General features: G+C 40.7%; 1 protein-coding gene across 1 annotated transcript; it reads right to left on the reverse strand.

Annotated features, from left to right (window-relative positions):
* Positions 1–8,153: 8,153 nt before the first annotated feature.
* Positions 8,154–9,531, reverse strand: LOC141487332 (uncharacterized). The gene is made up of 2 exons (XM_074186274.1): positions 8,877–9,531; positions 8,154–8,819 (listed from the first exon to the last, which is right to left on the reverse strand). Exons 1-2 carry the CDS (start codon positions 9,141–9,143, stop codon positions 8,172–8,174), a joined length of 915 nt encoding a protein of 304 aa, XP_074042375.1. The 5' UTR covers positions 9,144–9,531; the 3' UTR covers positions 8,154–8,171.
* Between the last annotated feature and the right edge of the window lie 3,442 nt (positions 9,532–12,973).

The following is a 12,973-nucleotide window of genomic DNA, read 5'->3' on the forward strand; positions in this document are numbered from 1 at the left end:
GTTTTCAGAACGTCCTCAGAGTCATTTTATATAACGAAGTAGTTATGAGCAATCTCACTAACACCAATAAAAAAGCAATAAATGTGGCAAGTTCCGAAGCCCTAAACTGATAATTCGAGACAATTGGGAAACTGTGAACAGGAAACCTCGAAAACGAATAGTTTCCCAGGCGAACTTTCCCTTTCTTCAACATTACAGTGATTAATTTCCGTTCATTTCCTTTGGAGATATAAAACTCGTTTTCACAACAAAGGCGTGAACAGAAATAGATACCATCAATGGTGGCAAATCATCCTGCGTTAAATAAGGCAGAAACTAACAAGTCTTTTGCATAATTATCTGATGTGGTTTGAATAATGAATATCTGCGGTCGGACTAAAAATAACTCTAGGAATGGAAGAAGTGGGTAAAATTGGAATGGAAAATTCCCTTATGGGAAAAGATTAGAGTAGAACAGAAATTTCTGAATATGAGGGAAGACGAACAGTATACAGGTATGAATTTTTATTATAGCCACTCGCTTGATCAATACATATCCGTTAATGAATATAAGCAGCCTTACCATACGCAAAATATGATAATTGAAGTTTTCAAATTAATGTACAATCAATAATCTCAAAGACAGCACTCGGGGTATTGATGTTACCAAAAGTTGACAACGGTACTGGTCTGGAAATGTGGAAAACTGGATATACTAGCAGGCAAGAACCCACAAGGACACCTCTTCGTCTTCGGGATCGGAGAAGATGATATGGCTGTCCTGAAGAAGAAGTCGATGAGGTTAAGCTACGCGTTTACCTCACTGACTATTAGGGCAACAGTAAAAGAAACAGAGGGTACCTCGGAAGACCCTAGGTCCTTGGGAGTTGAACCACCTAAAGTGGATATTGACCCCAAGGCCACCATGGGTCCCGAAAAGGAAATCGAAGCATCTGAACAGATGACATTCGATGACCTGACGGAGGAGGCACCCAAAAACAGCGAGGCCACCTCCCCCTTAGCAGGGGAGCAGATGGACCTCTAAAGGTAACTTTGTATCCAACAACTGTCTCATGGGCAAGGACGTTGGAAAAAAAGTATAAATAATACAATGCAACCTCCAACACAAAAAGGCGGCAACGGCAACACTATGTCGCCACCTTGATGTATTGGAGGAGGCAATAGCTTTGATCCAGGAGCCCTGGATAATAAAGACCAAAATTACTGGTTTCAGTAGTTTAACTGGTCAAATTTTCAGCTTACCAAGCAACCAGCAACCTAGGACGGCTGTCTACGTTCCTAGGAAATACAGAGCGTTTCCGATGGCACAATTCAGCACCTCAGATCTCACTGCGGTCAAAGTTGAATGTCCAGTTGGGAAAGGCAAATATATGGCGTTGATAATCGCATCGGTGTACCTCCCTTCAGATGCAGCCACCCTACCACCGACCAGAGAAATGGAAGTACTAGTGGACCACTGCCTCAACCAGAGAGTGGAGCTCATATTGGGTTGCGACTCAAACTCTCACCACGTGAGCTGGGGCAGCAAGGATATCAACGCCCGAGGTAAGTCACTATACGAATATATAATACAGAAAGATCTAACAATCTTGAACAGAGGCACGGAGCCAACATTTATTAATGCCCGTAGCCAAACGTTAATAGATATCACGCTCACGACAGCCGAAATATCAAACAAAATCCAAGACTGGCAAGTCTCGGACCATATCTCTATGTCAGACCACCGCTGGCTGACCTATACGATAAGCCAGGATCTCAGGACTACTGTAAAATCCCGTGACCCGAAGAGGACGGATGTAGCTCTCTACAATCGACTCTTAAGAGGAGCTCTGCGGGAAACAGAGGTCCTGACTCCTGGCAACAATGAAGAACTGGAAAGGTACACAGTATCTATCCACAACAAAATAGACACTGCCTATAAGGAATCCTGTCCAATGAGGATGGTTCAAACGCATGGCACAACCAACACATGGTGGTGCCCTGAATTGGAACACCTCAGGAGGACATCGAGAACGACCTTTAACAAGGCAAAACGTACAAGACTCGAAGAGGACTGGGTTATATATCAAGCCAACCTCAGAGAGTTTAAAAAAGTCTGTAGGCGAAAACAAAGAGAAGCCTGGAGAGCCTATTGTGAGGCAGTCGAAGATTTTCCACTAGCTTCTAGGCTACAGAAGGCACTCTCAAATGACCACCATAAGACTATTGGCATCCTGACGAGGGAAAATGGCGACAAAGCCGCCAACCTCCAGGAGAGTGCTGAGATTCTTATGGAAACTCACTTCCCAGGTTCTGTCTTTCCTGGAACGGCGAACTGGACGGATGTATCAATAACACCCTCACAATATGACTGGCAATATGCTAGTACAGTAATTGATGAGGACAAAATAAGATGGGCTATATCGAGCTTTTCCCCCTTCAAGTCACCAGGGCCTGACGGTATAAGACCAGCCCTACTTCAGTGGGGACTGGACACTCTTATGCCACACCTGGTTGGAATATTCAGAGCCTCTCTAGCTCTGAGGTATATTCCCAGTAAGTGGAGAGAAGTAAGAGTAGTATTTATACCCAAACCAGGTAGGATGGACTACACCCTACCAAAAGCATTCCGACCAATTAGTCTCACATCGTTTTTCTTAAAAACCATGGAGAGGCTATGTGAGCGGTACATAAGAGATGAAGTACTTGTTAACAACCCACTTCATCCGAATCAGCATGCATATACCCCGGGAAGGTCTACTGATTCGGCCCTTCACCATGTGGTTGGCAGAATCGAGAGATCATTGGACAACAAAGAATCCACCCTAGGTATATTCATAGATATTGAGGGAGCGTTTGATAAAACAACCTTTCCAACAATTACCCAGCAACTACACTCCAGGAATGTACCCCTGGTAGTAGGAGAATGGATACTCCAGATGCTCTCTAGCAGAGCAATAAGTATTAATGTAGAAGACATCACAGTTAAAGGACTGGTCATGAGGGGATGTCCACAGGGAGGGGTCTTATCACCCCTTCTCTGGAACATAGTTCTGGATACCCTAATTAATCACCTTAACAAAAATGGATTCTACACAATTGCATACGCAGATGACATAGTTATCTTGCAGACTGGCAAATTTGTAAACACACTGTGCGATAGAGCGCAGGATGGGCTCAAATTGATAGAAACATGGTGTAAGGAACACTCACTGTCGATCAATCCCAAGAAGACTGAGATGGTCCTTTTCACCAGGAAAAGAAGTTTAACGGGCTTAAAACCTCCCGAAATCTTCAAAAGCCAACTAAACTTCTCTGAAGAGGTGAAATACCTTGGTATTATCCTCGACAAGAAGCTAACATGGAACTCTCATCTACAGAGTAGAGCAAAAAGAGCATACGTGGCTTATGAGCAATGTCGGAGGACAGTGGGACGCGCATGGGGTCTTTCACCCCGTGTAGTCGCCTGGATCTACACTGCAATAATAAGACCTATGTTAACGTATGGAGCCATTGCATGGGGACCGAAAGTTCTACAAGCAACGGCCATCCAAAAATTATATCAAATACAGCGACTGGCTTGTTTAAACATCACAGGAGCCATGAGAACAACACCAACCGCGGCAATGGAAGTAATCACGGGTCTGACCCCTCTGGATCTGTTCGTTAAGGAGGTTGCGTTAATGGCCATGATACGATTGCACACGGCTGGTGTGAACCTAGAAGTAGGAATGGGTCAATTGAGGCTGGGCCTGTGGCGGGAAGCGCTTACTGCGCAACCTCTGCTGCAGGCAACAAGTGATGCAATTGAACCCAGGTTTGTGTTTAATAAACCCTACAAAATACAAATTAAGCAGAACACAGAGTCAGATGCTACAAATGCAATACGGATTTATACAGATGGCTCAAAAACCAAAGAAGGTTCAGGATGTGGAGTGTACTCCAGATCACTAAGCCTAAGGATCAAATGGGGAATGGGAAGAAATACCAGCGTGGTACAAACAGAACTGGCTGGTATCTCAATCGCCACAAAAGAAATAACCAAGAAAAGAATTTCGGGCAAAAACATAACAATCTGCACTGATAGCAGACAAGCACTATTAGCCTTGAACAGACACCGTGTTACTTCAGGGCTAGCACTAGAGTGCCACCAAGATTTAGCCAAAGCCTCGGTAGATAATAACATTATCCTGAGGTGGATTAAAGGGCACGAAAGGAGTAAAGGTAATCGCATTGCCGACTCTTTAGCCAAGGAAGCGGCTGGACTAAGAATTTTAGGACCAAGTGGCACCCACGGCCTGATGACTTCGACAATTGCGGAACTAGTCAAATGTTACACCCATGCTCAATCTTTAAAGAGATGGGATGAAATTAAAGGATGTAATCTTGCCAGGATCACCTTGGGCGACCCTGGGAAGCTGGCGCCGAAGAAATATCTGGCGATGACCAGGAAAAATCTACGCCTTACAGTAGGATTTCTGACTGGCCACTGTCAGCTAAGGAAACACCTACATAATATGGGGCTAGTGGACACACCTCTATGCAGGATGTGTGAACAGGAAGATGAGACTGTCAGGCATGTCCTGTGTGAGTGCCCGGAGTTATCGTCAATAAGAGAGTGTGTGTTCGGCGAGTCTTGGCCTACACCTGCCGATATAAAGGAGATGTCTCCCAGCGACCTGTCCACCTTCCTGGAAAGGACAGGATGGACGACGACCTAGGAGGACAACTCCTTGGGAGGATGTACAATGGGTCACATGTGGCCTAAGTGCGTGGGCTTACACTCACCCTCCCTACTCTACAGATACAGATACAGATACTAGCAGGCAAAATCAGAATAACTCTTTCCTTAGTATCAGGACACTCGGGAATCAAAAGAAAACGAAACTGAAGAGTGTATCAGACACAAAACTAGCATTAGGGGAGCCAAGACCTTCGTTACTAGATCAGATAAAAAAATGGGATTAGAAATATGAAGAATAATGGGAAATACCCAAAAATACACACCAAAAAACTTTCATGAGAAAAGATATGAAGAATTCCTTCAACAGAGCATGGATCGGCCCAGATTTATTGAAAGGTACACTAATATCGGTTATTAGAATGAATTAGGGTCGCGTAATGAAGACTTCAGCTGCAGGCAGGAGAAAACGATGATCTAGTGTAGGAAACAAGATTGCTGAATGAGTGCAGTGTTTTCCCATACACCAGAGAAAAATTGACAAGTTAGACAGCTGACTATAACAGCAAAACAGCAAGAAGCATTCTATGCTAAAACCACAGGAGTCCGTTGAGGAAGATAAATTTATCCTCGCACAAATATCTACTTGAAACATCAAGAGCAGCTTTCAGACATATTCAACCAACAAACCATTCAGAACTATTGAAAACTCATCATCTTCCGATACTATTGATGTTGGTCACAAATATAGCGCACCATTCCCAAGCATAATCTGAGGACATTGTATTCAAAAGATGTCCAGATTCAAACATCATCAGAAGACTTGATAGTAAAGTACATCGACTGATCACGAAAAGTATTCAACCTAGTCCCCGAATAGTTTCATCAAAAGTAGTATATGAACCATCGCTTTCAGACTGGAGCTGATTCGAAGACATCATTCTGCATACATTATTTGAAGAAAACATCCATTTCTGATAGTCACCAGCCATCAATTTAAGATCTACGTACTGTTTGTCTATATCAGAAATATTTTCAATTCAATGAGTTCTATTCATGCAGCAGAAGCTTATGATGGGAAACCCGTTGAGTCCTTTACTAGCTGAAATTTTCATTGACTCATTGACAACTTCGGAAATGGAATTCATAATAATCCGTCTATCAATAGTTGTTCATACTGGAAAAATATTTTTGGGTTTCTTGGCTGTGGTCTGCAGGTTTTCATGCCTAACGTTTCGTCTACTACTGCGGTAGACATTATCAAAGGCAATGTGGTAACGGTCGCAGTGCACCAGTTGGTGCTCGAGTTGTTTCCAATGGATTACCTAACTCTGTGTATCATTGAGGATAGGTAGCCTGATTTTAATTATGTTTATTCTCTCTTCTTTTCTATTGAAAGTATCCCTGTATTTTTAGATTTCTATTGACTCTCTACATACACTTGGACATGGTGATTTTGAGTTTTATTGAGTATTACTGTATCTTCTTTCATTGAAGCAGGTTCGGCTTCAGCTGATTAGTTGGTGTGTCCGGCACGACAATTTCTTTCGTGTTCAGAGATACGGGGTACCTATACCCTTTTTCGTGGTTCTAATATAGATCGACCTGCAGCTACAAGGAATCCAGTATAACCCGGGTGTTGAAATGGTTCTCTGCGGTCCTTAGCTGACCTCAGACTTTATCTGATGATTTTGGTTAGCCTAAATCCCTACTTCAGTTAGGCTTGTTAAGGAACAAGCTTTTTTTCCTTATGGTAAAAATGTTAAAGACCTGACTGAGAGAATCTTGGAGAAAACCAATATTTAACCCAACAAACACCATCTGACAAACTCCAAGGTTAGCTGAGGATCCCAGAGAACCTTCAGCAACATCCGGGGTATACCATAGTCCTTATAGTTCCGGGTCGGTCTACATTAGGATCACGAAAAGAAGTATAGGTACCTGTCTCTCTGAACACAAGAGAATTTTTTTTTTAATTACATTTATTTATTGTCGCATCAACTTCAAGGGTTATTAGCGACAATTCAAATTTCATAGTACATTGATTTCTCACAATAAATGTTCATATACGGTGCAGCAGCTTTATACGTCTCAGAAAGGCAATTAGTTTTTCATAGTTACAATTTTGTCCCAACGCTGCTTCAATTGAAGGGGGGATGTCGTACTCGACTCTCTCGTTGGAGTAAGATGCGCACTCAGATAAAATATGTTTGGCACTTATGGCACAGTCACAAACTTCACATGTAGGAGGATTATTACCGTTGAGGATGTATTCATGAGTGAGGCGAGTATGCCCTAGTCGAAGACGTGTCAGGATAACTTGCAATTTTCTCGTTTTTGGAAGTGATTTCCAGGGTAAGACCAATGGTTTGATTGCTGATAACTTTGAGTTGGAGCCATTCCATTGCTGTTGCCACACGTTAGTAAGGATTTGTTTGTAAAACGGTTTCAGGTCAGGGTGGGCAATTCTTTTTTCAATATCTGTGAGTGGGTTAGTAATAGCAACATGTGATGGAACCCACATAAAGTGGATATGTTTACGTTTCTCAATGATTGAGTGGAGTTCATGTTTGATGTGAAGTATGATGGGGTGTTCTGGGTTTAGCTTCGTTATTGCCTCCAGTGTACTCAGTGAGTCGGTAGTTACCAAGAATTTTGAGTGATCGCTTTTCTCTGCATATTCAAGTGCTTTCCATATGGCATAAAGTTCTCCTGAGAATACAGTGTTTTCTGCTGGTAGTTTAAAGGAGTGATTGGAGCCAGTACTGATGAATGCTGCCCCCACTCCTTCTTCTGATTTGGATGCGTCGGTGTATATTTGGATACAGTCTTCGAATTGTTGCAATAGTTGTTGAAAAGTTGCATGAATGAAACTATGGTTGGTGTTATTTTTCTCAAATTGTGCGAGCCCTTTTTCAATTTTAATGCTTGGAAAGGTCCATGGAGGAAGATTAGGAATGTTTGAGGTGTTGAAAATTTCAGGTCGATTGAGTAGTAAAAGTTGGAAAGGAATCGATTGAGTCTCTCGTAGAATGGAATTGCCACTCTCTTCCTTTTTGCAAATGTATTTCTGAACGTTTGGGCTATAACGTTATGGAAAACAGGGGTATCTGGGTTAGATTGAACTGCAGCAGCATATCTGAGGCTAAGATGTTTTCTTCGGATACTTAATGGAGGTTCTCCTGATTCACAGTATAAACTTTCAACCGGACTTGTGTGGAATGCTCCAAGAGCAGTTCATAGAGCACAGTTTTGGATGGTGTCCAGTTCTTTCGAAGTCCCGTTTTTTGCGGTGTTGTACACTATAGAGCCATAATCCAGTTTTGATCTAATTGAAGATCTATAGATCAACATTAATATATTTATTTCTGACCGGGATATTATAAGCTTATATCGTCATAGTTACGCTATCAATAAAGAGGGTCATAACTCCCTTGGGACATTATAGATTTTATAATTCCCTCTACCTTTCACAAGTAAAAATAAATAGAAATGAAAACTGAACCATATTTTATTTATTCACGTCATTACAAATAATAAATGTACAATTTTGAAATGTTCCCTGAAAATTACTTCCGCCACTGGAAACAATTTCTTCTTTTGTATGGCTGGAGCTTCTGTTCACTACAGTCGAGGTACCTGCCTCTTCTGATGACAAAGTAGACAACATACGCGCCGTTTTATTTCTCAATTCGATGCTATCCTCCAAATACCCCTCCGCCACCGTGGAACTTTTCCAACCTCCGTGTCTTTTTAAGTTAGTCATAGTTGCTCCTGCATTGGCTAGAGCAGTAGCAGAAGTGCGACGAAGGCAATGTCCCGTATAGGAAGATGAGTTTGGCAATCCTAAATACATTGCGATTTTGCTGGGGATTTTCCCAAACATGTTTTTTCCAATTGGCTGAGATGTACATTTATTTTGTCGGAAGCTCAAAAAAAATCGTTCAATACCTTTAGGACGCAAAAACATATAAAGTCTTAATAAAGGCAAAGCGGAGAACTCTTTTTCATCCACAACTGTAAATTTCTTCGATACACCAGTTTTACTTTCCGGTACGTTCACTACCATAACGGAATCCCGGTCCTCTATATCCGATATCTTCATATTCAAAAGTTCCTGACTTCTGCATCCTCCAAAATAACCCATAATCAAAACAACCTATAACAAAAAAAAGGAAATAAATACACACAAAAAAGAAAATGAGAAAAAAATTACCTTATGCAATAAATGAATATCATTAGGAGCGTCCTTTAGGAATCTGATAACATCTTTAGGAGATAAAACAGCAGACTTTTTCGGCTTATAACTCTTACTCTTCCGTTTCAAAAAAGCCTGTAGTTCATTGAACTTGGTGATATCTCGTTTCTCATGTATAGTCACCATCGATTTTAGCATTGACCATTTAGTCCATAAAGAATTCGGACTATACGTTTCTGACTGAAACGAATAAACACAATTACTACCAAATCTACCGAAAAACATAGAAAATTCCTTATCAGTTCTTGAAAATATGCCAGAAATACAGTTTCAGTGAAATCTTTTGGCATAACATTTTTCCGTGTCAGCCATTCCAGATATATTTTGTATTCTTTTTGGTATACAGCTTCACTTTTCGATGGAATTAATGATTCTCTTGCTTGTTCAGCTTTTTTCAAAATATCCTCCATTATATTTGGGGTAGAAAACACGTTTTCACCGCAAACACAGCTTGATAACAAAGTTCTGTTTATAAACAAGTAACATAGCAACAACCTAGCAACAAGAAAACTCTACTATAATCAACGGTATCTGATTCAAATATACCGGGAAGGTAATGAATTGGTACATTTTTCCGTTTCAAAAATGAACAAAATTTTATTGAAATCGGTCAGAAATAAAATTATCTATGTACCACGGGAATCAATGAGCCTTAATAACCTCAGGCCAGAGGCCCTCGGGACGCAAACTTTGCCATCGGTAATTAAGGCCCTCCTAATTCCCTTGATACATAAATAACTATTGTATCTGCACCCCATGATCTAGATGCAATAGTTTTCATTATGTTTAGACCGCTCTGACAAGTCATTTTTAGGTATGTAATGTGCTCATTCCAGTTGAGTTTTTGATCGAATATCATACCCAGAAATTTTGTATGTTTGACGTAATCAATATCTTTATTGTTGAGTTGTAATTTAGGCAAATTTTCTTTGAGTCTTTTCGTGAAATGGATACAGTTTGTCTTGCTCTCAGATATTTTTAGGCCCGATGATTCTGACCATTCTTGTAGTTTATAAATGAAATTTTATAAATATCCATAAATAGTTTTGAAATTTTTGCCCTCGCCAAAGACAACTAAATCATCTGCGTAAAGTCTAGCTTTCAGAGGGGATGCACAGTCATCAATGATACTGTTGATTGGAACCAAGAAGAGAGTAACACTCAGCGAGGTTCCTTGGGGGACTCCATTATCTTGGGTTCTTTTGGAGAAAAGTGTGCCATTAACACGAATTTTGAAATTTCTCTTATCCAGAAAGTTCGTAATGAATTTCAGTGAATTTCCAACTATTGACCATTCATGGAGTTTTTTAATTATTGAGTGTCGCCATACCGCATCATATGCTTTTGATATGTCAAAGAATATTGCAATGCACTCTTGGGAGTTAGCAAAAGCTTCGTGGACATCTGATTCAAGGTCAACTAGATTGTCCAGAGTGAATCTCTTTTTTCTAAATCCGCTCTGTTGAGGGATGATGAGTTTCCGATCTTCCAAGTTCCATATCAGTCTTCTATTGATTATTTTCTGTATTACTTTACACATGGCACATGTTAATGAGATTGGTCTGTACGAATCCGTTAATGATTTTGGTTGTCATGTTTCAAGAATAGGTACTATGATTGATTCTGACCATATATGCGGGAAAACGTGCGTATTCCATATGACATTATACATTTTCAGCAGTAGTTCTTTGGCATTCTGGGGCTGCATTTTCAGGAAAATGATGGGAATGCCATCTGGGCCTGGTGTAGAATTTTTTGTTTTTTCTAGGATGTCCGAAAGTTCTTTCATTATAATAGGATAATTCATTGGATCCTCAGTTAATTCATCGTATGAGAGGGTAGTACTCTCTTCAACTAGTTTTCGAGTTATGAACTGTGATGTATAAGTTTCGTTACTTGAATGTTTTTGAAGTGTTGATGCTAAAGCGTCTGCTATGTCTTGTGGGGAGGTAAGTGGGGATCCATTGTAATTCACATAATTAATCATTGAGTGGTTACGAGTTCCAGAGATTCGCTTAACCATTTTCCAAACATCTCCAATTGGAGTGGAATTATTTACACCAGCTACGAATTCCTGCTAGCATTACGTTTGTTCATTTTCATTGTATATCTTGCTCGTGCCCTCAGACGTTTGAATTCTGTCATATTTTCAGGAGTTTTGTGTCGTTTGAAAGTGTTAAATGCCTTTTTTGCAAGCTTCACTGCAATCTGACATTCATCATTCCAACAGGGAAGGGCAGGGTATTTATTGGAGGTAGAGCTCTTTCCAACATATTTTTCCGCCGCTTCCGTAATTGTTTGACAAAATATTTCGATTGTTTGAAGGTGATTGACAATGTTTCGTTATGAATTTCACTAGTTCGGACTTCCATTGTCTACTATATACAATGATTTGAAATCCCTGAAACAAGAAAAAAGAATAATTAAAAAAAGGAAAGAATAGTTGAAAATAACAATTGTATTAAGCAACAATAAACCTGAAATGAAATGATAGTGAAATAACCTACAAGTAAAAATATAATAATTGAATAAATAAAAATTAAAGGAATGAACAAAGAAAATAATAAAAAAATAAAAAAGTGTAGAGATTCCAAGTCACGTTAGTTCACGACGTTTCGATTGTTGGTATCTACAATCGTCTTCGGGTGATGACTGGACTGATTCCTCCGAGAGACTATTTTATAGGTCGTTGAAATACTTTCACTTTCTCTACTTTCCATTTTCCGCTTCACTGATTCCGTGAGAGATGACCGTTTTGGCGGGAGTTGGTCATTTTTCGTTTGATAATGGGTTTCCATATGTTTCGTATATCTACGCTGGCCTGGCTGAATACGTTGTTGGACAACATGTATGCGGCTTCCTTAAATTTTCTCCTGAACCAATGTTCCTCTCTGTGCAAGATCTCAGCTTGGGACCACTCGATGTTGTGTTGATGGGTCCAAACATGGTCTGCTATTCCTGATTTGCTGGTTTCTCCTCGCTGTGTGTGCTTCTTGTGCTCGGCAATGCGAACATTCAATGGCCTCTTAGTTTCACCAATATAGGATTTTCCGCACTCACATGGTATCCGATAAATGCAATTCTTGGAATTGCAGTCCGCGTTTGGGGGCCTGGTTTTCGTGAGGCTGCTACGGATAGTGTTACCGGATCTGAAACAGGTTCTAATGTTGTACTTGGAACCAATTCTTCTTATCCTCTCCGATAATCCTCTGATGTAGGGAAGTGCAAGCACTGGTTGTGACGGCTTCTCTTCCTTGCGAGGCTCCTGCTGTTTTTTAGCCAAAGTCTTTTCTACCATCGCTTCGGAGTATCCATTCCGTTGAAGATCATTTTTGATGATGTCTAGTTCCTTCTCGAGACCTTCCTTTGTATTACAGAGCCCAAAAGCACGGTCTAATAGAGTCTTGATGATTCCTCTTTTTGTCGATTGATGGTGGTTGGATTCGTGGTTCAGATACTGCCCCGTATGAGTGGGTTTTCGGTATACAGATGTTTCCCACTTAGTGTCGGTCCTCTTCACCAAAACGTCTAAGAATGGCAATTCATTGTGGATTTCCTTCTCCATTGTGAAAGTGATGGAAGGTCTCACGCTGTTGATGTGTTTCAGGAAGGCGTCTAGTTCAGTATTCCCATGGTTCCATATTATGAAGGTATCGTCAACATATCTCAACCAGACTCGAAGTTTCTTGTGGGCTTCTTCAATGGCCAGAGTTTCAAACCACTCCATATATGAAACTCTGGCCATTAAAGAAGCCCACAAGAAACCTCGAGTCTGGTTGAGATATGTTGACGATACCTTCATAATATGGAACCATGGGAATACTGAACTAGACGCCTTCCTGAAACACATCAACAGCGTGAGACCTTCCATCACTTCCACAATGGAGAAGGAGACATCATCAAAAATGATCTTCAACGGAATGGATACTCCAAAGCGATGGTAGAAAAGACTTTGGCTGAAAAACAGCAGGAGCCTCGCAAGGAAGAGAAGCCGTCACAACCAGTGCTTGCACTTCCCTACATCAGAGGATTATCGGAGAGGATAAGAAGAATTG

This window comes from Leptinotarsa decemlineata, unplaced genomic scaffold, assembly GCF_025532065.1.
Source record: "Leptinotarsa decemlineata unplaced genomic scaffold, Ldec_3_MD MMD2_tig00078422_RagTag_RagTag, whole genome shotgun sequence".
Lineage (NCBI taxonomy): Eukaryota > Metazoa > Arthropoda > Insecta > Coleoptera > Chrysomelidae > Leptinotarsa > Leptinotarsa decemlineata.